General features: G+C 32.4%; 1 protein-coding gene across 2 annotated transcripts in view; it reads left to right on the forward strand.

Annotated features, from left to right (window-relative positions):
* LOC114336452 (probable 4-coumarate--CoA ligase 3) overlaps positions 1 to 25,213 on the forward strand; it is a 77,975-nt gene extending 52,762 nt beyond the window's left edge. For both annotated transcript variants that reach the window (XM_028286828.2, XM_028286821.2), the window contains exons 7-9: positions 6,327 to 6,464; positions 13,362 to 13,552; positions 24,041 to 25,213. In XM_028286828.2, coding sequence (XP_028142629.1) covers positions 6,327 to 6,464; positions 13,362 to 13,552; positions 24,041 to 24,346 — 635 coding nt within the window. In that variant the 3' untranslated portion in view covers positions 24,347 to 25,213. The remainder of the gene's footprint in view (positions 1 to 6,326; positions 6,465 to 13,361; positions 13,553 to 24,040) is intronic.
* Positions 25,214 to 27,876: the final 2,663 nt, after the last annotated feature.

Here is a 27,876-nt window from a genome sequence, read left to right on the forward strand (position 1 = left end):
GTTGTCGATAGATGGTGCCATAATAAAAAAATAATTTTTTTAATTAGATAATAATATTACAAATATAATCTGTATAATTTATAAGACTATACAAATCAAAGAAAATACCATTTTATAAATGCAAGAAACACTTTTGATTTGTTTTTATTCCAAATTGAAAATAAAATGTGACAACTGTCAGATTTAACTAAAATGTCATGTTAGAATAAATGTCATAAATGTGTATTATCACGGACTTACCCTTTTTCCTATCATTTGTTACGCACTGAAAAATGATCATGAGAAATACTGTAGTTTGATTTTACTCAACAAACTTGACTTGACTTGAAAAACAAACTTTTTTTGCAAAAAAGTTTGACTTGACTTGGATTTGATATCTTTAGGTTTGACTTGAAATCAAACGTCTTCAAACAGTTTGAAGTTTGAATATCACGTTGCGCAACGTGTATATTTCCAATTCTAATTAAGGGCGTACCGACTTTTGTTTTGACTTATTTCAATAGGTCTGAATCTGTACACTGCTACTCCGCAAATTAGTTTGTAGTTCATATTAAGAAGTATGTGCTTGGCTTGTTTATTACGTTCGTTTTGAAGTGTGTGCTTTGCGAAAATATAATATCTCAACCTGAATATTTTTCCGCACAGAATAAGTACCAGAACAAATTGAGTCTGACTTTGAAGGTATTCCCACTGCAAAAATTAAAATAAACAGATCTTTAGTCGAAGCAGAATTAATTAAGAAAAATAAATATATTGATTTGATGTTGCGGCAGGTGTTTTCAAAACAATGAAAATTGCAAAGTGCACAGAGTTGGGCAAAATACTCTATATGAGTATTTGAAATACCAAGTACAAAAATACTCTTGCGCTTGTATTTCGAATATAAAATACTTTGCACCGATCGATGTATTTTAAATATAAAATACAAAATAAAATTTTGAAAATATGTACTTTCAAAATACAAATACCTACTTCCTGTATTGTATGCAAAGCAGTTGCGGATCTAGACATTTGCCTTGGGAGAGGAAATTTGCTTTAGGGGGGGAACTTCCAATGAAACACCAACCAAAAGACATAAGAAAGATAAACCCAAACTACATAAAAGACATAAATAATAACTTATATTTAAGTTCCTTCAATTTTTCTAACTAGCGTGTTTATTGGGTTGACTTTGTCTGTCTGTGGTTAAGTTTCAGTCAGATAATATATTTGTATGTTTCAACCATTGTTTTTCTCTAATTTTGAACCTTGTTAGGGGGAAATTTCCCCTTTTTCCCTCCTCGTAGATCCGTCGCTATTGCAAACAGGTTACAATCTGGTGTTCTTTATCAAGACTTTTTTGGAGGTTAACCTAAATTTTTTTTCAAAAACAAAAAACCGAAAATAAAAAACTTATTTTTTTGAATAAAATCTACACATTGATTGCCGTCGACTTTTTATCGAAAATGATTAATTTTTTTTTAATCTTAGGTTCATTATATTCCGAAATGTAAATTTCAATTGATTTTTCAATCTTCCTAGTTTTTTTAGACAAAAACCCATATTTTAAGTATGTGGCTACTGCAATTTTTTCTTTGGTAGTGTCGGGCAGGACGGATCATCTGGCCAGCCACATGTTTCTTGACGACGAAAATGCAAGAAGTGAATAATAGGACTATTAGTTCGTGCTGTGATTTATAGCGTTATTGCTTCAGGAAATATCTAACTATTGTTAGACTAAGTTATGCGCAACTTGTGGTGTAAAATATTCTTTGGTGTAAATACACATTTGGTATTTTATAGAGACAAGAATAAAATAATCCAAATTGAATTGCCACAAACACAGCCATAAAGTAAATTGTTGGTATCAGGTCTATGAGTTTGGTTCTACGCTTGGTTGGTGTGATAAAAAAAACCATCCAACGAAGTCTTTGTTTTAATCTAGTAACACTCAATAAAAATATAAAAAAGTGATATCGATAAAACGAAACTTGCCTGCAAGCAATTCTAAGCGTACATGAATCATTTTTAAGAATTTTAGGACCCTATTTTGATTATAATCGCTGCCTGTATCAAGTTACTTTTATATGGCACTCATTGTATTATTAATTTTCTTATCTTAATTGGCAACAAACATATCTCGAGAAAAACGTATATCTACTAAATAAATTATTTTTCAAACTCTTTCAAACTAGTTTGACAAACAGTTTGAATTTTCAAACCTGTACGATTGACCAGTTTGACTTGACTTGAATTATTTGTCAGAAGGATTGACTTGAGTTTGACTTGAAATTAAGTCAAACTCAAGTCAAGTTCAAACATTCAAGTCAAACTTCTGCAACTCTAGTTGAGAGAAATCCTTCTGCGTAAAGTTTAGGTGGGTGGTGGGTGTACGACCGACGACAGCTTTTGTCACCGGCCATGGTTCGTTCCGAGAGCTGTACCTAATTTGATTATCTTAATATAAAGAATCCCTGATTCAGCATACATAAAACTCAATATCGATATGTTAGAACAGCTACAAGAAAGTTTATGAATATTGTTAAAATTTTTAATTTACAAAAGTGTGCAAAAATTGCTAGATTTTCATCTCCACGAAACGAAAGTTTTATAAACATTTCTTCTTCTTTCTTATTTAGCACATTTCTATCCAACTTTGGACATTGGCCTTCCCCAAATCTTTCTATTTACGTCTGTCCTTGGCTGCGCTTTTCCAGTTAGTTCCTGCAGCTTTTAAAATATCGTCTTTCCATCGCATCTGAGGTTTTCCTCTTCCTCTTTTTCCTGTCCACGGTCTCCAGTTTTGTATTTCAGCATTCCATATTTTATATTCCTGTCTCGCATTTTAATCCTGTTATATGTTCAGTTACATTTTTTACTTTTGTTTTCTCTTTTATCCATTTGTTTGATTTTATGTCTTGTAGTTTTATTCCCATAAATTATTTTTATTAACATAAAATGAAAGAAACTAAACCATCTAAGATATGCAGACGATAGTAGTCATAGCATCAAGTTTTGAAGAACTACAAACCATGCTAGCCGAACTAGCAAATGAATCCGAACAAATAGGTCTAAAAATTAATTTTGCCAAAACAAAAACAATTACAAACACACAAGACAATAGAAACGTAATACTAAACGACACCACAATAGAAGCGGTTAATGATTATATATATTTGGGGCAGATGATAAAAATAAATAAGGAAAACCAAACAGCGGAGGTAAAAAGAAGGGTCAGATTGGCCTGGGCAGGATTTGGAAAATTAAAATGGGTCCTAAAGAATAAAAAAATAAAACAATACTTAAAAACAAGAGTGTTTGACCAGTGCATACTCCCAATTCTCACATACGCATGCCAAACATGGACCTTGACCAAGGCAAACATGGATAAAATAATGAAGACACAAAGAGCCATGGAGAGAGCAATGTTAGGAGTAAAATTGACAGACAAAAAGCAAAACAACTGGGTCAGAAATAGAACAAAAGTCAAAGACGCAGGCCAACATATAGCCAGACTAAAATGGAGCTTCGCAGGTCATAACGCTAGACAAACGGACAATAGGTGGAATAGCACGATACAACAATGGAGACCATGGACAGGAAAGAGAGCAAGAGGACGACCCCAGATGAGATGGGGAGACGACATTAAAAAGATAGGAGGAACGCACAGGAAACAGAAAGCACTAAACAGAAGCGAATGGAGGAAACCGGGGGAAGCCTATGTTCAAAATTGGACGAATTAAAGGGCAAAAGAAAAAGAAGAAGAAGAAGTTTTATTCCCAACATGGATCTTTCCATTTTTCTTTGAGTTATTTCAATTTTGTTTATGTTGGCCTTTGTTAATGTCCATGTTTCTGAGCCATACGTCAGAACAGGAAGGATGCACTGGTCAAATACACGGGTTTTTAGGTACTGTTGTATCTTTGTGCTTTTTAGTATCCATCTTAACTTTCCAACGCTGCCCACGCCAATCGGATTCTTCTCTGTAGATTATTTTAATTATTTTGTATTTTGACAACGACACCCGACTTGGGCGTCGAAACGTTAATAAAATCATTTTTAGGTAAAATTGTGGCTTATTTCCCATTTGAATATACTTGATTATAAAAATGCCACAAGAAAATAGCTTCAGAACAACATTCTTGTCTGTACTTAAATTGTTTGGGTATATCTTTATTAGCTTTGATTATTTGACCCAGGTATATATACATATTCGTCAACAACCTCAATATTGATATTATTTATATTTATATTTATTCTGTCATTTGTATTTGTCATGATTTTTGTTTTACTCATGTTCATTTTTAATCCTATCTTATCTAATGCGTGTGCTAGTTGAATCAGCATTGTGGCTAGTTCTTCTTGGTTGGTTATAATAACATGGTAAATAATTTATAAACATGGTAAAGTAAATTTTGCTTCCCAATATTCGGGGAGTTACAGGGGGACAGAAATATCTGAAACCGCCAAGGTCAGACCGATCGAAAACTTTTGTTTATTCGACGTTGCCAGATCAATCTGGTTTCAGAGGTTTTTCGGTTTTTTATTTGTTACCCGTTTCACAGTAAAGTTTCCTTCTACTTCATCCTGCGTCAATTTTAAAACATTGTGTATAATTTCACGGGATGGTACACTTAATATCCTACTTTTCACGGTAGTTGTAATATTCATGTTTTAAAAAAAATTATATATTAAATGTATCATGTACCTATTCTAAAAAAACAACTATTCGACGATTTTATCCGACATTGTCGCAAAATTCAGTAATGTAATATTTCAGTTATATTTTCGGGTATATGTACATTATAACAGATTAAAATATTAGTACCTGTCTACAAAAACAAGGGAGACATACAACAATGTACAAACTACAGGGCTATAATACTACTTAGCCACACCATGAAAATATGGGAGAGAGTAATTGATAATCGGATACGTGAAGAAACCGAAATATCCGATAATTAATTTGGCTTTATGCAAGGAAGATCAACAACAGATGCAATTTTCATTGTAAGGCAAGCGATGGAAAAATACAGGAATAAAGAGACCAACGCTCATATGATATTCATTGATCTTGAGAAAGCATATGATAGAGTTCCTCGAGAGATTCTGTGGTGGGCACTCAATAAGAAAGGAGTCCCTGGCGAATATGTAAAGATTGTGAGAGATATGTATGAGGGAGTAACGACTAGTGTTAGGACAGGTGTGGGAGAGACTGATAAATTTCAGGTGAAAGTAGGATTGCACCAAGGCTCGGTGCTTAGTCCATATTTATCTCATTAGTTTTGGACCAGATAACAGCGAAGCTACAGGGTAGCATTCCGTGGTGCCTAATGTATGCTGATGATGTAGTGTTAGTAGGAAATAGTGAAAGAGACTTAGAACAAAAACTGGAACAGTGGAGACAAGCTCTGGAGGAAAAAGGTTTAAAACTTAGTAGGTAGGCCAAAAACAGAGTATTTGGAATGTTGATTTAAAGATGGAGTTACTACAAATAAAATGGTATCTTTGGATGGTCAAATGATTGTGAAAAGCAATAGTTTTAAGTACCTAGCTAGGATCGGTATTACAGAGTAATGCAGAAATAGATGGAGATGCATGCAGTAGAATTAGGGCTGGATGGATGAAGTGGAAAGAAGCGAGTGGTGTGTTGTGTGACAGAAAAATTCCAATGAAGCTGAAGGGAAAATTCTATAAAACAGCCATAAGGCCGGCTATGATGTACGGAACTGAATGTTGGGCAGTGAAAAAGAAAGAGGACCAACGAATGCATGTAGCGGAAATGAGAATGATAAAAAGAAGGATAAAATTAGAAATGAGTATATTAGGGAAAGTCTAGGTGTGGCACCAATTGATGCCAAAATGAGAGAGCATAGGTTAAGATTGTTTGGTCATGTTCAACGTCGAGACGGTAATCACCCAATACGAAGAATAGCTGAAGTGCAGATTCCTGGAAGAAGTGGGAGAGGAAGACCAAAGAAGATCTGGGGGAGACGATAAGGCAGGACATGTTGGTAAAGGGGATTAACATAAATATGACCCAAGATAGAATTGTGTAGAGAAATGCAATTAGGGAAGCCGACCCCGCATAGGGATAAGGCAAAGAGAATGATGTAAAGTATAACAGATTAAACTGAAACCGTCAAGGTCACTTGCACTGCATAAACGAACGTCTCTTCTCCTCGCGGTTGCAGATAAATCGGTTTTACTATACAATTTCAAATAAAAACAATATGTATATAGATTTTTGATTAAAAAAATTTCTTCGTAATATATTCTCGGGGTGAAAACATGATTTATGAGTTGCAATTTAATTCAATTATAATTATTTTTCTTCACTTTTGTAGGTTACGGATTGACGGAAGCATCTCCAGTCGTTTCGTTTACTCCAAAAAACTTAGTAAGATCGGAAAAGAATGTTGGATCAGTAGGAAGGCTTGTTTCCAATACCACTGCAAAAATTATAAATCCTGATGATCCAGAAGGTAAGACATAATATGGATTATTATTTCTATCTGTGTTTGTACACCATCATTTTTAATGCGTCTTTTTCTTCTTAGCTTTCTGTCGTCCATTTTTGGATATATGCCTGTCCCAAATCCTTCCATCGATTTGTGAGCAGCATACTTCAAATTTATTCCGGCTATTCTTTTTATTTTTGTTTTGTTACGTTATTTCCGTAACAAAATAAAAGTGAAAGATGTCTCTACCCAAGTAGCAAAGCTTAAATGGAAGTTCACCGGACACACCCTACGGCAGAAGGATGAAAGATGGACTAAGATGATTGTACATTGGAGACCGTGGAACCACAAACAAAAAAGGGGAAGGCCACAGATGCGATGGTCGGATGACCTGAAGAAACACACTGGGTCAAATTGGATGCAAATTGCCCAAGATAGAGAGGCATGGAAGAAGGAAGAGGAGACCCTATATCCAATGATGGATGTTTAGGGCTAATTAGATAGATAGATAGATTCTTTTTATATCGTCTACCCATCTCATTTGCTTTGCTCAGCTTTGCACGCAACTTAAAAAGATATTCTACTAAACGGGTACCGGCTAAATAACATCAGGCATGCAGATGACACCATAGTATTAGCGGACAACCTAGAAGACCTACAAGTCCTCATGAACAAAATCATCACGTATTACAGTCAACAATATGTACTCAATATATATGTAAAGAAGACAAAGCTTATTATCATTAGCAAGAAAAAGATAACAGAAGGTCAACTCTACATACAGGGTGAGTTTTTAGTGCGGGATCGGTCGATAATTCCATTACGGTATAGAATATCGAAAAAAGTTATTTAGAAAAAAGGTAGGCAATGATATTCTCCACGCTTGGAAAATATGTCCATTTCTACAGGGTGATCAATAACAGCGTGGTATCTCAAACATATAATTTTTTAAATGGGACACCCTATATATTTTTTCATATTTATATTCCCCTCATATTTCTTGTTCATATAATATAGGGTTTTGCATTACTATACAGAGTATTTAACAAGTTATGACCATTTTTATTTCGAAATCCCTATGAGATTAACACCCTTTATATAAAGAAGTAATTCATAGACAATAATTTGTTTTATGTAGTAAGATAAACAATATACTGTAGTTTTTAAATTAAATCCAATTGAAATCATTGACGAATGTTTGTATACAGGGTGAACTACAAAACCAAATTACGATTTTCTCTATTTTTTTAAATGGATCACCCTATATTTTATTTTCAAAAATATTGTATTTATTATACTCTTTCATTTTTATATAGCATTCCCTATAGATAAACTTATTACTTTCGGAGATATTTTTAGTTTTCTTCAACTTTCGGGAATACATTCAATTTTTCTACTAGAAATTAGTTGGTATCCAATCAAAATTAAACAAAATTATTTTTATGCAATAAATAACTAACACAAAATATAAACCATAGCAATATGCAATGAATGTATCAATAAATGTGATATTAAGGAATTATCATATTTCCCTAATATACAAGAATCTTACAATTCCTACAAAAAAATATAGGTATCTTGTGTAAAATAAAATTACAAGATTATTTTTATTTAATAAACAACTCCCAAAAAACATAAATCAAAACAATATACAACTAATTTAATAGTTTTTTGATTATTATATCAACAGCATTCTAAGCCAAGAAGTTTTTAGTAACACATTCCTAATTGCAGATTGTGACCCGCAGTTATTAGTAATATAATTTTCATATTAAATTTCATTAATATGCATCAAGAAATCCCTACTTTGTTAACACTCAAACTAGGTGATCTATAAATGTTTAAGGTGATATTGTTAGAGATTATGTGATTGGTCCACATTTTTTGACGGTTGAGGTTTTCATACGACGGTGCTCCAGTTCTTCCAAAATTGATTTTTTTTCAAGTGGGGCTATATAAAAAACCTTGTATACCAATACCAGAAGCATCCAACAACGCTTGATGATATGAAAAATAGAATAAAAGAAGCTTTTAATAATATTGACTTACAAAAATGTTAGAAATGTGGCTCGGTCATTTGAATATCGGTTACAAAATTGCATAGACGTTGAAAGTGGTCATTTTCAACATTTACTTTATACTTATATCCTTAACATCACATTAATTGGTACATTCATTAAATCTTGTTATGGTTTATTATTTTTTTGTTAGTTATTTATTGAATGAAAATATTTGTTATATTATTACATAATACTTATTTGTTAAGTTATTTATATTTATAAGAATTGAATGTATTCCCGGCAAATGAAGAAAACTAAAAATATCTCAGAAACTAATAAGTTTAGGTATAGGAGATGCTATAAAAAAATGAAAGAGTATCATAAATACAATATTTCAAAAAAAAATAAAATATAGGGTGATCTATTAAAAAAAATGAGAAAATCATAATTTTGTTTTGTAGTTTAAAAGTTTTTATAAAAATCACAACCAATCTAAAAACTGTTACATCAGTTGTATATTGTTTTGATTTATGTTTCATGTAAGTTATTTATTGAACAAAAATAATCTTGTTATATTATTATATACCATACAAAGTTTTATTTTGTAGGGAATTTTACGATTCTTGTATATTAGGAAAACATGATAATTTCTTAATATCACATTTATTGGTATATTCACTGCATATTGCTATGGTTTATATTTTGTGTTAGCTATTTATCTAATAAAAATAATTTTGTTCAATTATCACTCAATACTAACTTATTTCTACTAGAAAAATTGAATGTATTCCCGAAATTGGAAGAAAACTAAAAATATCTCGGAAAGTAATCAGTTTAGATATAGGGAATGCTATATAAAAATGAAAGAGTATATTAAATACAATAATGTTGAAAAATAAAATATAGGGTGATCCATTTAAAAAAATAGAGAAAATCGTAACTTGGTTTTGTAGTTCACCCTGTATACAAATATTCGTCAATGTTGTGAATTGGACTTAATTTAAAAACTACAGTATATTGTTTATCTTATTACATAAAACAAATTATTGTCTACGAATTACTTCTTTATATACACGGTGTTAATCTCATAGTGATTTCGAAATAAAAATGGTCATAACTTGTTAAGTACTCTGTATAGTGATGCAAAACGATATATTATATGAACAAGAATTATGAGGGGAATATAAATATGAAAAAATATATAGGGTGTCCCATTTAAAAAATTATATATTTGATATACCACGCAGTTACTGATCACCCTGTAGAAATGGACATATTTTCCAAGCGTGGAGAATATAATTGCCTACATTTTTTTTAAATAACTTTTCTCGATATTTTATACCATAATGTAGTTATCGACCGATCCCTCACTAAAAACTCACCCTGTATACCACCCAAACCCCCGTAGAAAGAGTGAGGCACTACAACTACCTCGGTACCATAATAAATGAAGAATGGACCAACAACCAAGAGATAGGAGCTTACACCGGAAAAGCTAGATCAACCTTCAACCGTATGGAGGCCATTTTCAACAGTCACAACCTTTCTCTTGGTATAAAAGTAAGAATGGTGAGATGCTACGTCTTCTGTGTCTTTTTTATGGTATTGGTTAAAATTGGAAGTATTTGAGATGTGGCTATATCGGAGAATTATGAATATCCCGTGGACTAATCGGGTCACAAATGAGGTCCTTAGAAGAATGGGGAAGAACCAAGAGGTACTAACCACCATCTCGAACCATCAAATCTCGAAAGTTGGAATACTTTAGACGCATTATGTGAAATGAATACAGATATGCCCTCCTATAACCCATCCTGCAAGGAAAAATATTTGGAAAGCGAGGTCCAGGAATAAGAAGAACATCCTGGTTAAAGAACCTCAGAACCTGGTTCAACATAACGTCTGTGCAGCTTTTCCGCGTTTCTGCAGATAAAGTGAAGATTGCCATGATGATCACCAACATTCGTCACGGATAGGCACATCAAGGAGAAGACCCATCTCATCTGTGGTCTTCCTCTTGGTCGTCTACCTTTGTATGGTCTCCAATGTTGTATTGTGACGTTCCAACGTTGGTCTTTTGTCTAGCAGTGTGACCTGTGAAGATCCATTTGAGTTTGGCAAGTTTTGTTGTGATGTCCTCGACTTTTGTCTTTGAAGACTTTTAATGCAGTCTGTTGAATAATAATTTAACCATCAGCACACTTAGTTTATAGTAAGATATAATTGATCCAAATAATGGCATAACCCAGACATCCAAAGTGAAAGTTATCCTCCAACACCAAATTGTTCTATATGATCCACATTATGTTCAGAAAAAAGTCACACCATTTTGAACGTCGGGTTTGGGGGGAGAGGGGGGAGAAATCGGTAAATTCGTAGTTTTTTAGATTTTTCGTCAATATTTCTAAAACTGTGCGGTTTAGCATAAACAACCTTCTATACAAAAATATTCTACATTAAATTTGCAATAAAAAAGGTTTTATGCATAATCCTTCTAAAATGAACAGTTCCAAATTACGGAGGTAGTATAGTATAACTGGTCCAAAAAAGGCCTAACCCAGACGCAGACGTTTAAAGTAAAAGTTTTCCTACAACACCAAATTGTTCTACAGTGTGTCCATAAAGTAACGCATAAATTCGTTATTTCGTAAACCGGCGACCTTAAGGAAAAATCCCGAAACAGGTCGATTTTTATTTTTAAATTACGATTTTTTGGCCTATACATCATACTAGTGACGTCATCCATCTGGGCGTGATGACGTAATCGATGATTTTTTTAAATAGGAACAGGGGTCATGTGATAGCTCATTTAAAAGGGTATTCAATTCTCTATCCAATAATATAAACATTAACATAATTATTTATACAGGGTGTTCAAAACACATTTTTTTTTAATTAAAATAACTGAGACAAAAAGAAGAATATATGTAATTTATTTCATTCAAAATGCATTTTACTACTGTCAGTAAACAGAAAAAAAAATTTATTTGACAAATAAACATTAATTTTCGTTTAAACGAAATGTTCAACTGCCAAGAGACAGGTGGGTGGCAGCTTTAACATTGAATTTAAGCGAGAAACAATATTTATTTGTCAAATAAACATTATTTTCCCGTTTTCTGACAACACTAAAACGTATTTTGAATTAAATAAATTACATACATTCTTCTTTTGGTCTCAATTATTTTAATTTAAAATGTTTTTTTGAACACCTTGTATGAATAAATATGTTAATGTTTATATTCGTGAATAGAGAATTAAATACCCTTTCAAATGAGCTATCACATGACCCCTATTCTCATAAAAATCATCGATTACGTCATCATGCCTAGATGGATGACGTCACTAGTATGATATATATGCCAAAAAATCATGCATATTGTTCAGTAAAAAGTTACACCATTTTGAGCGTCCGGTTTGGGGGGAGATGGGGGAGAAGTCGGTAAATTAGTAGTTTTTTTACGTTTTTCGTCAATATTTCTAAAACTATGCTTTAGCGTAAACAATGGTCTATAGAGAAATGTTCTACATAAACTTTAAAACAAAAAAGATTCTATACATAATTGTTATAAAATTAACGGTTCCAGAGTTACGGAGGGTGAAAAGTGGAGGTTTTCGATACTTTTTATATTATCTGGGCAATGGAAGATGATTTTGGGTGGTGAGGTTGACGTTTCTTCAAAGGCTTATCACTAACATATCATCGGCCACTGAAATAGCAAATTTTATTAACAAAACACAATCATGTTAAAGAAAATTTCTATAAATTGCCCAAAGAATATAAAAAGTATCGGAAACCTTCACCTTTTACCCTCCGTAACTCTCGAACCGTTGATTTTATAACAATTATGTATCGAACCTTTTTTGTTTTAAATTTTACGTAGAATATTTTTATATAGAACATTGTTTTTGCTAAAGCATAGTTTTAGAAATATTGACGAAAAACTTAAAAAAACTACTAATTTACCGACTTTTCCCCCATCTCCCCCTAAAATCGGACGCTCAAAATGGTGTAACTTTTTACTAAACAATATGTGGACCATATAGAACAATTTGGTGTTGAAGGAAAACTTTTACTTTGGATGTCTGGGTTAGGCCTTTTTTGGACCAAATTATACTATACTACCTCCGTAACTGTTGAACCATTCATTTTAGATTATGCATAGGACCTTTTTTATTTCAAATTGAATGTAGAACATTTTTGTATAAAAGGTTATTAATGCCAAACCGCATAATTTTAGAAATATTGACAAAAACCCTAAAAACTACGAATTTACCGATTTCTCCCCCCTCTCCCCCCCCCCCCAAACCCGACGCTTAAAATGGTGTGAATTTTTTCTGAACATTATGTGGACCATATAGAACAATTTGGTGTTGGAGGATAACTTTCACTTTGGATGTCTGGGTTTGGGTCTAGTTATACCATACTATTAGTGTTTTGTTGAATTAAGCTAGGACTACTACTCGTATTAGGCCTGGAAAAAAAGTTGATTAATAACAAGCTGAAAATTTGTTAATAGCTTAACGGTGTCTAGTCGGACTAACTTTGATGTATCTATGGGAATACTGGAACAGGGGAAGTTTTAATTGTGAAACGTTATTTTAATTGTGGAACGTGTCTTCCTGACAAGTTTATGATTGTGTTTATTTCTCACAAATAAAATTTCGGATTGTTTTGATTGATTTTTCTTTTTGCACATTCGTTTAGGGTAGTTAGGACTATTTAGGGTAATCATTATCATCATCAATCAGCCCTTTGCATCCACTGCTGAATATAGGCCTCCCCTTTTAGGCATTTCCGTCCACTGTTTGGTCTCCACCCGAGCAACCTCTTTGTCCATCTCCCATCTGTCAGACGGGCCACATAATATTTAGGGAAGTTAGAACTAATCTATCAACTTGTAAAGATATCTTGTTTTAGGTACACCACTTGGACCTAACGAAAAAGGGGAGATTTTATTGAAAGGTCCTCAAGTTATGAAAGGATATTATAATAGACCAAAAGAAACCGAAAATACGTTTTTGGACGGTTGGTTAAGGACTGGTGATATAGGATATTACAATGAAGATAATATGTTATATATTAGTGATAGACTGAAAGAACTTATTAAAGTAAGTATTTTTTTTATATCGTATGAAGCTGGAATGTTTTTCGTATGGTATATTGTCAAATTAATTTCAATACTCAGAAAATATTAAGTGCAAATAAGTGTAGAAGAAAAAAAATTCTGGATAAGAAATGAAAGGGAATGATACGATTAAACCTCATAAGATTTCTTCGATATTAGGTTTTTCATAAAAGCAAACACAGATAGTGATCACTATGTGGTTAAGTCACGGTTTGAAGAAAACATATCTAATTAAAAAAAGGATATGGAAAAAGGAAAGGAAAAATAAATGTTCACAAACTAAAAGACTCAAACATAGCAAATGTATATAAAGAGCAAATAGAAGATAAAATAAGGGTAGAAAATGGAGATATGTCAGTGTTACCAGCTATGTCAGACAGCGGCGGATCCAGCATCATTAAGAGGGGGGGCCGATTGGCTAAATTTCTATATACAGTAAAACCTGTGTTACCGGCCACCTGCCAAAATCGGCCACCTGTACTAACGGCCAGTTTAAAAATTCACCAAACCAATTATAGGTAGACTACAAAAACTGGAAATACCGGCCACCTTTCTATATCGGCCAATGGTTCTTTCATTTTTAGTGGCCGTTACTGACAAGTTTTACTGTAATAACAATAATAATAATAATAATTTGGCTTTAAGAATACGAAGACAATGAAGAATGCAAAATACCCTAACAATATCGATTATTATGTCTACTACTGGACTCATTCCGAAGAACCTCCTCGAAAACATAAAAAACCTGAGTCTCTAAATGAATATCTTTATAAGACCATGCAGAAAGCTGTACATATTACTCTCGAGTGCCAGATGTGTATGAAAATTGTTGGGAGATACTCCAGCCAGCATACCACGTCACCTAGGTCTCGATAACACGGAAAAAGTCACACCAGAGCTCGATCTTTTTGTTACCGCAGGTATCGGGATGAGTAAATTTTCCTCTTAGAGAGAGTGTGAACAGTATGGCTAAATCTGGATAATAATAAAAATAATCATGTAGGCGTAAAAATGTAGATAATACAAAAGTATATTTAAAAATTTTTAATTTTTCATACAAAAATGAAATCATTTCATTTTATATAAGTACTTAATTTGTAATAACATATTGATAATGAATAAAAAATTGAATAAAAAAATATGAAAAAAAAATTTTTAAGAAACGCTTTTCTTTAGTTACGAGTGACCAAAATTAAAAGTATTATAAAAAAATCAACTAAAACCCAAAAAATAAAAAAAAATTCAAAAAATCTTACACATTCGTCAAAGAAAAGCATGGCGCGTCTTCATCGAATAAACGGTTTTCGCCTAACGCTTTTCTTTAACGAATGTGTTAGATTTATTAAATTTTTTTTATTTTTTGGTTTTTAGTTAATTTTTTTTATAATACTTTTAATTTTGGCCACTCGTAACTAAAGAAAAGCGTTTCTTAAAAAATTTTTTTCATATTTTTTTATTTTTTACTTTTTAGTCTTACACTTTTCAAACAATAAAATATATCGCCATGTTTATTAAAATATATGTATAAAACATATGATGTACAAATATGAAAAGTAGTCGGAATCGGCAAAAAATTTTAAACTTTTTTGTTTATTTGTGAAGCATAACGTAAACAATTAACGTAAAAAGTCTTATTTTTAAAAATTCTTGTAGTTGATGCACTAACAAAAAATGACATGTGAAATTATCAACAAAAAAAAAAGAATCTAAAAACATAAAATTGTAATATTTTTCGATATAAAAAAATTTGGGAGGTACACCCAAATTTTTCAAGGTATACACCAACAACTCCAAAAAACAAACCAAATAAGATTTTGTTTAAAATTTATCATCAAACTTCGGAGATATGTTTATATACACATTTGTCAAAAAAAAAACGATAAATCGATATTTTTTGATATATTTTCGCTTAAACATAAAATATTTACACATATGATTGAAGGGTTTCAAAAAAACAAAATGAGACTTTCTAAATTAAAATGAAAAAAGTTTATGCCATAATTACAGGGGAATAGCGCTACTAAACGTTGCGTATAAAATACTTGCAGTACATATAAAAGACAAGATAACACAAAAGATAGATAATGACATAGGAAAATATCAATGTGGATTCAGAAGAGGACGCAGCACACTAGATCAAATTTTCCTGCTACGTGAAATACAAGCGGAAAGCTACGAATACGGAGAATGTACAGTGGCCCTATTCACCGACTTGAAACAAGCTTGGGACAGGGTAAAACGAAAAAAAATATACAAGGCAATATGTGAAATTAGAATTAGTGAAAAATTAGTACAAATGATAAAAGTGACACTCAGAGAAACAGAGAATAGGATTAAAATAGATGGAAAGGAAACAGGAAACAGATAAGTTTAAGGTCAGTGAAGGGCTGCGACAAGAATACCCACTGTCGTCATTGTTGTTCAGTATCCTTCTTGAAATTGTCATTAGAGAAGTCAAAGTTGAAGTTAACAGGACACAACTTGTATATTAACGACAACACCAATGCTTGGCATTCGTTGATGACATAGTACTGATAGCCAGAAGTAAACAAGAAATAAAAGAAATACTAAAAAACCTAGAGGTGATAGCGAAAAATAAAAGGATATGCATAAACCAAGAAAATATACGGAATGGACAAAACGAGAAAAGATACAAGGACAATAGCTGACGATAAGCACAGAAGAAAAAATATGTAAATACGAAGAAGTAGAAAGATTCCAAGATCTAGGAGCAATATTCACTAGGATACCAAATACGAACGAACAAATCCAAGTAAGAATTACGACTGGTTGTATCTTTGCTCTAAACAACTTATTAAGAAGTAAGAACATATCTAGAAGGGTTAAGATAAGAATATATAAGACAGTGATAAAACGTATAGTATTATATGCCAGTGAAACATGGACGATGAACAAATCCGAACAAGCCCTACTGAAACTGTGGAAAAGAAAAGTCCTCAGGAAAATATTTAAAGTAAAGGTATGGAATTGAATGTGGATAAGAAGACTAGATGTAGAACTGGAGAGGATTTATGGAGAACCGAATATAGCAGGGATCATAAAATCACAAAAACTGAGATGCTTGGTAGCTTGGGACATATCCAAAAGATGCCAAACACGAGGCTTCCCAAAAGAATTTTAACGGGAGGTATAGCATAGCAGGAAAGAAGGAGAAAGGTAGACCGAAAACCAGATGGAAGAAAGATGTTTAAAGAGACAGAAGAACTTAAAATTACAAATTGGAAAAATAAAGCAGCAAGGAGGAAAGAATGGAAAATAATGACACCAAATACGACCCCCTACTCCATCCCCTGGAGGTGGGGTAGGGGCTCAATTTAAAATCGTAAATGGAAACCCCCAGTTTTTATTGCAGATTTGAACTTCTTACGTAAAAGTGAGCAACTTTTATTCGAGACATTTCTTCAAATTCTGGATATATGGCGCTATAATATATAGCATATAGAAATATAATAATATAGAAATAGTTTTTCTTGATCAATACACTTCCAGATGAAAAACTAAACATCACGTGTTTAATATTTTTCAAAAACCTACCAAATGACATCCTGTCGTGTTTGGTGGTATTCGACAGGATTTTGGAAAATATTAAACTTGTGTTTTTTGATTTTTCATTTGAGAGTGTTTTTAGATATATTAAACCATTTCTATAAATTACCTATGGTATCACGATTAATGGTTTTCCGATTATAGCGCCATCTATCCAGAATTCGAAAAATGTCTCGAATAAAAGTTGCTTACTTTTACGTAAGGAATCCAAATCTGCAATTAAAACTGAGGATCTCCATTTAATATTTTAAAGTTACCCCCATCCCACTTTCAGGGGGTCGAGTGGGGGGTCGTGTTTGGTATCATTTGATAGATTTTTAAAAATTATTGAACACATATATTTCATTTTTTCGATTCGATGTTCATTTCGCGAAATATTCAACGTTCCGCTAATTTTGGGTTGGGACACCATATACATAATACATAAAGTTGATGAAAGAAAAATAAATATAATATGTAGTGAATTATCATTAAAATTTAAAAAACCTACAAAATGAGACTTTATAAGTTAACAACTTACAGTAGTTCCGGAAATGTAATAATGAATTAAACGAATGTAATTTTCAAAAAATCAAAATAACTACTTTACTTTTTTCAATGCAAACAAATTCATGTCGAAATAGTTTTAATGTTATTTCGTAATGGGAAAGTACATCATGTCATGTGACACCTCATTTAAAAGCGTTTGAAATACTGATTACAAAAATGGATAATACCTACATGCGCAAAATTTTGGTCAAATACTTTTTAAACACATTCATTTTTTTCGAATCCTGAGAAAGCTAATACGAGAATTTTTGAAAAATTTAAACGCAGAATAAAATACATATTACATTATTACCGAGGGCCAAAAGTCCATTAGAATAAACAAAAGGTTTCTTGTGAATGATATAGGTATTTGAAATTAAAAATCATACTCAATTTTCTCTTCTTTTTCACCCCTGTAACTTATTCAAATAAACATTATAGAAGTTTTCAGGGACTTTCGTCCCTCGGTAATAATGTAATCTTGCATTTTGTGTTTAAATTTTTTAAAAATACTTATTAGTTTTCTCAGGATTATAAAAAAATGAATGCATTTAAAAAGCATTGGACCGAGATTTTGCACAAGTATTACCTATACATTTTTGTAATCACTATCTCTAAAAGCTTTTAAATGAGGTGTCACATGATGTACTTTCCCATATGAAGTTTAAAATTTAATTAATTACCATAATTTTATATGTGGATGATTGCATCCCGCGACATAAATGACTATCTATCGTACTCGTGCATAAATACTCACGTCTATCAAACGTGATATAGAATAAACTTATATAATATACAAGACATACATTTCATGCATATAAGACATAGGTACCTTTTTCCATAAAACTCTCGAAAGTAGAATTGGTATTTACTGCATCATCGTTGATTTGTATCGGACGCACTGAAACATCGCATGACTTGTTTTGAATGCTCTCAGAACTTTAATTTGATCCAAGATCAGTAGGTCTCATAGTATGATCTATCTGATAAGATGTACCTTGTACATATTTATTATCTTCATTACTATTAATATTATCACTATCACCCAAATTACGTTGATTTTTAAAAAAATAATCAGCTATATTGCGACATTTCAATTTTTTACTTTTCAAGTTCTCGGTAGAAGCTTCTTTTCGTTTATTTGACATTTTATAACTCTTCGTAAATCACAAACTATTAATATAAAAAAAGAAGAATAAACTCAAAATAATATTAATCACTCTAACAATTTACAAACTAAGATCTGTACGAATCAGTATTAGAGATGTTACTTGCATCGATAGACAAAATACACTAATGACTAGTGTGACCAACTCCAATTCAGTCGAATCCGGGACAATGCTGAAAAAAAATACCTAAAATCCGGGACTTTTGAATGAAAATCGGGCCATTTGTTATTTTTTTAAATATAGGACTCTAATATCATCATTTTATTGGTTATTTAACATTTTTATGTTGACAATGATATTTTTGATGGTCTTAATCAAATGATACGCTCAAACACCTTCCCGAGCTGCTGTCTCTAAATCAATGCTCGATGAAGCTGTTGGCTTGAAAAATTGAGTCAATTTTTTGCTGCTGGACGCGGAGCAGATACCTCTTCGGTGTTTTTCACTTTTGATGTGACTTAGTATATCCGCTCTACCACTGTGGGCGATCGAAAATTCCGATCCACAAGTATCACATTTCATGTCACTGTTAGAGTTACTTTTTTTTTCAAAAATAGAAATTCTTCTTCCAATATTTTATTGAAAGTGCAATATCGTTTTCTGTTTTTACTTTCGTGTGTTGGTTCCATATTCATATTAACAATAATAATATGGAATGAAAAAGTCGGGTCAAAAACAATAATTCCGAGATGGTCACTAATCGATTTTCGGATTCAAACTGATTACTGTACTGACAATAAAATAAATGTTTAGATAAAAAAATCATATTGCAACGCAGCAGATTTGAATTTGGCTCAAAGCATGCAAGGGTTTGGAAATTAATCATATTTCGCGAACGAACTAAAGAGGTTTATCTACTTAAAGTAGTTGACAAAACCGAAAAAAAAGATGCATCAGCAATCATTACATTACATCGTTCGATGCGGCATGCGTGCCTAGGCATGATTCATTGTGACATGAATTATTATTGTTTTTGAATGGTCTTTTCGGAAGACGATAATTAAAACACAAATAAAAAAAATTCCACAGTTTTCGTTTTCTTTCATAGAACTATTAAAATTTATACCACGATAAAAATGTTTTTTTCGTCTCAACAATTTAATTTGATGTAAATTCTTAGAATAAAAACGAAAATATAGATTTTTACCAAAAAGTTGAAAATTCGGATGGCCCGGAAGCCTTGTCCTGGACGCCGGGACACAACTTCGTAATTCGGGTCATGTCCCGGATTTTTCGGGCTAGTTGGTCACACTACTAATGACTAATAATTAATAAGCAAAGGGTGTTCTTTTTTCCTGGTCAGCAATCGTTTGAACATAATACATTTATATTTTCGGCAAATTAATATAGTTTTGCTGGGCGCGCTATTTTCGAGAGATTTTCGAAGAATCCGTTATCTGCAACCGATTTTATAATTATACGAGGGTGGACATGCTTAGGTATGCGTTCACAGTATATGCATACATATTTGTTTAAATATGCTTATTGTAATCATTTTTAATTCTTAATGTATACCTAAGAATTATAAATTACTCATTTCCGAATACACTGGCGTCACTGGCGTCACTGGCCCGTTTTAGACAAGTCTCATACTAATAAAATATATTTATATGTAATTCATATAATATTGTAATTTTAAAACATGTATAATTATCCATTTGAAAAATCAATGAATGTTTTTGTAATATTTATACAGTAAAACCTGTCAGTAACGGCCACTAAAAATGAAAGAAACATTGGCCGATATAGAAAGGTGGCCGGTATTGCCAGTTTTTGTAGTCTACTTATAATTGGTTTGGGGATTTTTTAAACTGGCCGTTAGTACAGGTGGCCGATTTTGGCAGGTGGCCAGTAACACAGGTTTTACTGTAGTAAAACCTGTCAGTAACGGCAACTAAAAATGAAAGAACCATTGGCCGATATAGAAAGGTGGCCGGTATTGCCAGTTTTTGTAGTCTACTTATAATTGGTTTGGGGATTTTTTAAACTGGCCGTTAGTACAGGTGGCCGATTTTGGCGGGTGGCCGGTAACACAGGTTTTACTGTATTATAATAAAAAAAAAAAAATCACTTGGGTTGAGAGGGGGGGCCGATCGCCCCCATCGCCCCCCCCTGGATCCGCCACTGATGTCAGATGTAGAGGTTTGATCATGCGTGCGAGATAACAACAACCAGCAAGAACACAGCATATCTACACAACTATAGTATCAAACGCCTTTTCATAGTACGAATATAAGAAAGATTGGCTTGTTGTACTCTGTGCACTTTTCTATTATCGTTTTAATTTTTTTTTTATTTAATTTAAAAGTATTTTGCAATCTGTTGAGTGTCAACAATAAACAAAAGTACTGACATTGACTAAGGACAAGAAAGATTTTACCCACTGGTAAATCAAAGTACAATTTTTATAAAGTTGTGTAGGAATTAATTATATTTTATAACTACTAACTAATTAGTTTACAAGTTTACTCTAAATGGTAAGTCCAGTGGTTTGAACCTCTTTAACCTACGCTGTTCTTGGGAATTGTCTAGGAGGTTAAGTGCAAACTGGTTTTCATGATCCTCCAACTTGGCAATATATGCAGCGCTACGTTTTTTGATGACTTCTTGTACCATATCCATTTTAAGGTATCGATGAATAATTCTGTTGTTGATGTACCAAGATACATTAGTGATGAATCTGACGGTTTTTGATTGGAAGCGTTGGATGATTTCGATGTTGGAGTGACTGGCTGTTCCCCATAGTTCCAACCCAAATGTCCAGATTGGCATAAGTATTGCCTTATAGAGCAGCAATTTATTATCCAGATATAATCTTGATGAACTACCCATTAACCAATACATATTTCTGAATTGGAGACCTAGTTGCTTTCTCTTGGTCCAGATATGTTTCCTCCATATGAGACTTCTGTCCAAATGAATACCAAGATATTTTAACTCGTTGGCTGATGGTAATTGGTGATTGTTTAAAGTTACAGGAGAACAAGTTCCTTTTCCTGTCGTAAATGTAACATAAATAAATTTTCCTTCATTGACTTTAATTTTTCATTCCAAAAACCAATCTTGTATTCTGTCTAGATACGCTTGACGGAGATGCGAGGCATAAATAGGGTAAGTATGGGAGGCTAGGATTGCAGTATCATCGGCAAATGCTCCTAGAATCATTTCTTTTGTAGCTGGTCTCTCCTCTAGTGGTTTCTGAAAAGTTGGAGGTATATCTGCGGTAAACAAGAGATACAAGGTAGGTCCCAGCACGCTACCCTGTGGTAATCGTTTTAATAACTTGTAGATGATCATTTGTTCTGTTTGTTCCATATCTTGAGCGGAACCCAGCCTATTCGCAAGGTTTGTTCAAATTATCCAGTTTGTTTACAAGTCGGTTTGTTATTATCTTCATGAATAATTTGTATGTATGGGAAAGCAAACTAATAGGTCTGTAGTTCTTTAGGTCTGAAATATCACCTTTTTTGTGCATGATGGTTATTGCAATATGTCATTGGGAGACCCTAGGCAACCAAATAACGTTTACAAAAAGTTTAAAAGACGTCATAATTATCACCAAATCACGTCAGTTTGTCACGTTTTTTCGACGTCGAAAGTCACGTGAATATGTCCCACCATAACTGACGTTATTTTTATCACGTTTTAAATAGGTGATATAAAAACGTAGTTTTTATGTCGCTTTTTTTAGATTATTTTTCATTTTATGGTTTTAAAAATACACAATAATAATTATTCATATAGGTATTTTTGGTATTGCAATTTTTCATTTAACTGTTAGGTTAAATTTAGCTTATAGGCTAAGGTACCTATACTTACTCTGTCAAAACTGAAACAACATATAAACTAATAAGTAATTTATCAACAAATTAATTTAATTAAACTCGATAACACATAATTAGTTCATTAACAGAAAATATCCACCAAAACAAAACACATAACCTCAAACCGTTTTCAAGAAGAACTATTGCATTAAACTAACTCACTAAGTACTCACTTGAGAAAAACGAATAAAAATCTCTTTTTAAATAAAAAACACGTTTCTTCAACTAATTATCTAAATGCAAAGTCCTTTTTTACCACACAAAGCACGTAAACAATAAATGAAAAATTTCTTATGACAATTTAAGCTTACAAACGTCAATATACAACATTAACATTCTAAGCATTAACCCGTTAAGCTCCTCCCATTTTTGGGACGTCAGACTTGGGCTGTCTGAAATGAAAACGTATTTTTAAACGTATTTTAACGTCATTAATCTTAGGTATTTAAAATCACCTACAACAGACGTTTAGACGACGTAATGTTCAAACACGTGTATATATTCAACCAAAAGCTGACGTTTCCTAGACGTTATTGACGTCACTTGGTTACCTGGGTAGGATTGCGCCTCTTGTCAAACAAGCATTAAACATATTTTTCAAAACATTTATTTACGTTTGCCATCCTTATTTGATTTGTTTTATGACTATCCCATCTTATCCCGGTAATTTGTTGTTTTTCATCTCCAAGAGAGCTCTTTTTATTTCTTCTGTTGGAATATCTGGGATGTCTTCTGAGCCTATATTTTGGACTTTTGGTATGTGACTGTGATTAGGATCTGGACTTCTAAGGTCTGGTGGATCTAAGTTCTTCTCGTTTATATAATTTTGAGTACAAATCTTGAGTAACTTTTAAATATCTTCCTTATTTGTTTTAGTTGTTCCCTTTTTATTTGCAACTTTGCAAATATTTTTCAATGCTTCAGTCATTTTTCGGCGCAGAACATTTAAACTTTCATTTTTATAAATGGCTTGAGCTAGGTGTTAAGTGTTATAATTTCTGATATTTTTTTGAATTTATTTTGAGACATTTTTGTTTAACTGTCTAATGCCTGGTTGCACAAACAGATCTTAAGCTCCAGCTTAGCTAAGCTCTGCTTATAGATAGGACCACCGGAAGTATCACTTACGTTGCACCATAATTTTGGATTCTTACCTTGTTATCAAGTATACTATCACTATCTATTATTATATTATGTTATTCCTATTATATTTTATTGTAATTATATTACATTAATTATTATGATATTCTCGGCTTAAGCCTAAGATCTGTTGGTGCAACCAGGCATAAGTGTTACAAAATTATCTGTGTATTTAGATACCTATAGATCCTAACCCAGATGTAATCTTTAACACTCTTAAAATATAATTTCTATTAATTTTAGGTAAGAGGCTTCCAAGTAGCTCCCGCTGAATTAGAAGAAATAATCAGAGATCATCCATCTGTAGCTGAAGCTGCCGTGATAGGTATCCCCCATCCGCTAAGTGGAGAAGTACCCAGAGCCTATATCGTTCCCAAGAAAGATAAAACTGTAGATCTTGAAGAACTAGACCAATACGTGTCAAACAAAGTAGCCAAATATAAGAAGCTCTCAGGTGGAATCCAAGTAGTTGATGTTATTCCTAAGAATCCATCTGGAAAGATATTGAGGCGAAAACTGAAGGAAAACTATCTGGAAAAAGAAATATAGTGAATTATTTAAGATAAATGGATTATAAGCAAGACCGAACGGCTTTGTATCGTACACATTCATGACAAGCCATCTCGTAACGCGACGGTTCGTAACCCCACAAATGGTAATGCCGTCAGTTCGTCACGGCGACAGTTCGTAACGGTGACAATTATTCTTAACTACCACAATTCGTAACGGTAGAATAATTCGTAACCTCAAAATTGAGTTATTCTGTTTATTTTTTACAATTACAATTTTTAATTGTTACAATTGAAATTAGTTTTTTATCAATTTATCGAAGCAGAATCAGGATAAACATTTTAACACGTGTCATTTTATATTTCGTTGAGAAATATATTTTTAAAATTATGTCTTAAATAAATATATAATCTAATAGTAATGTAAATTGTATCAATTATTATAGTCAATTCATTATTATTGAACTGTTTTTATTTGTTTATTTATTTTACAGACTTAGTTTTACTACTTTAAAGGGATAATTCAAGATAAAAGACTTTTTTTAAATTCTTTAGTGGGCATATTAACAAGTGGGACATAATATATTTAAAAAGAAGGGATCTGAAAAAACTAGATACCATTAATTTTAAAATGGGAATGTATGATAAATGCGGTTTTGTATAAATTCATGAATACTAAAATTGCTTAAAAACTTAAATCTTGGCGTTACGAATTATCGCCGTTACGAACCGGCAGCGTTACGAATTGTCCGTTACCATTTGTGGGGTCATGAACTGACGCGTTACGAGATGTTATGGAACAATATGAGGCGGAAATATTTACAAATTTTATGATGGACTGTTTTTATTAATTTAACCATGGGCCCTGAATTGTTGGTATTAAATAAAAATTTTTAGTTGCATTTTATTTTGACCTGTTCACTTCCATAATTCAAAGAATATTAACGTTATCTTCTATTCTGTCTAATATTGGCAATAATGTCATTCTCCTCCTCTCCTCATATCCATTTACCCTCTCATATCCCTGTAACCTTTCTTTGTCCATTATTTCCATTCATTTACATTTTAGTCACCGTTTTTAATTATTCAATACCTTTCTCTTTACTCGTTCCTATTTGCTCAATCTGATCTATCATTTTCTACTTTGTCTTAGAAATATGCTTTATTGTCACTGAAAATACAAATTTTATGGACAAAGCTTAATTAAAGTCAGAAAAAATAAATAAATAATATCTAACAATAACAATAACAAATACAATTTTCTGAAATTTGATAAATCGTCAATATAAAAAAAATATACATAAATACAAAATATAAGTTAATAAAGTAAAGAAAAAAAAAACAAAATCAAAATCGATATATTGCAACAATTTATAGAAATTGCAAAGTGAATATACAACAAACTAAACTATTTATAGACATAGGAACTAATAAGTTTAAGCTGCTGCATGTGACACCCAAATATAGATAAGTTTGGTTACTTGTACATTACTGTAATTTCTTAGTTAGTCATTAAGAAACTCTTCTACTGAATAATATGGTCTTTTAGATAGATGAGCTTTTGTCATTTTACGGAACTTGGGGAAAGATGTTGCAGATTCGAGTTGTAAAGGAAGATGGTTGTATAGTTTTTTTGCGGAATATAATATAGATTTCTTTACTAACTCAGAGGACGGGATCGGTAAAAAGACATCAAAATTTGAATTTCTGGTGGAGTAGTCATGACGAGGCCTTGCTGGAAAGACATGCATGTGTTTACGAATTAAGCAAACAGTTTCTAAAATATATAAAGATGTAAGGGTTAAAATGCCGTGATCTTTGAAGTAACTTCTGCAATGTGTTGTTCTTCTGAGGCCAAACAGATACCTTATTGCTCTTTTTTGTAATTTAAAAATAACATCTAATTGGGCAGCTGTACTAGAACCCCAAAAAGGAAGACCATATCGAAGATGAGACTCGAACAAAGAAAAATATGTTAGTTTAGAAGATGCTAAATTGAGTTCTTTCGAAACAGATCTTATAGCATAGCAGGCTGAGGCAAGTTTCTTACTTAACAAATCGATATGAAGGGACCATTTGAGGTTGCTGTCTAAAAAAATACCAAGAAATTTTACAGAATCAACGGTAGAGATCTGGCTGTTATTAACAAGCAGGGGTTGAAGAGCACTTTTATAGGATAATGCTACTGTCTTATCCACGTTAAAAGAGAGTAAATTAGAGTCAGACCAGGTTTTTATCGTAAGCAAATCAGAAGTTATAGTTGCATGAAGAGATGCAATAGTTGAGTTGCTCCAAGTGATACTGGTATCATCAGCAAAAAGAAAAATTTTTCCATCGATTTTTAAGTTAGTGATGTCATTTATAAAGATAAGGAACAGTAGAGGACCCAATACTGAACCTTGTGGTACTCCACATACAATGTTTTTGAGACTAGAGTCAGTATCATTTGCTCTAACTAGTTGTTTCCTATTATTCAAGTAAGATTGGAACCAATTCAAAGAAATACCTCGAATCCCATAGAAATTTAGTTTTTTAATCAAAATGTCGTGATTTACACAATCAAAAGCTTTGGCATAGTCACAGAAAACAGTGGCAGTATAAAGATTATTGTTTAGTGCTTGGTAAACCTCATGAAGCACAGAAAACAAGGCATCAGTGGTACATTTATTAGTTAAAAAGCCGAACTGATCTTCCTCTTTTCTTTTTCGTTATACTTCCTAATCCTAATATTTGCATTGTAATTCTTTCTGGTTTCATTCTATTATATTTCTCTACTATTATATGCTATCATTCTATTATATTTCCGAAATATGCTTCTCTTTCATGTATTTAGTAATAGGTTTCTGCTTTATCACTTGTCTGATATCATTTATTGTGTATTGTATTGCTTATTTCTCATTGCTTTTTTTAAATGTCTGGTTGTATTTTTGCCATGCAGATTTCTTCACCTTTATTAACGTTTTGATGTCTTGACTGTGCCTTAAATTGGGTCACATCAAAAATGAGAGGAAGATGGAGTCAGAAGATCCTTAACGCTGCTTACATGGGGCTATTAGAGGGGTAGGTAAATACGGCTGGACCACAAATATCGTTAGAACCAGAAACGTCGGGAAAAACCGCAAACAAAGAATATAAACACTTATTATGTTCTGTGCTCTTGAATTTATTTATTTTATAGATGAAGTCATCAAAAAATCGTTAAAGGAAGAGGATAGAGGATGGTAAACAAAGAAGCCAAAATACTCTGTCAAGCAGACCACGCAATATTGACAGCTTCAAATATATAAAGATATTATACAAAAGACTAATATTGTCAGCATTGAATAAGCAATGGAAACGGGTCATCCAGCAGAAACTAAAACTGGGCCGAAATGTGGTACAAACACTAAATTCGTTACGTTGGTCTCCCAAAAGTAGTTCACGAACAAAAATGAAAATCTATAAGTTGGTTGTAGGGGAGTGCATTTAGATTTTCACTTCGGAAAAAATCAAACAAGATAAAACTTTTTGTAATTTCATTAAGAAATGTTTAATAAACAACATATCAAAAAGTTCTACTCGAGAAGTGGG

Source organism: Diabrotica virgifera, chromosome 8 (assembly GCF_917563875.1).
Source record: "Diabrotica virgifera virgifera chromosome 8, PGI_DIABVI_V3a".
Taxonomy (NCBI): domain Eukaryota; kingdom Metazoa; phylum Arthropoda; class Insecta; order Coleoptera; family Chrysomelidae; genus Diabrotica; species Diabrotica virgifera.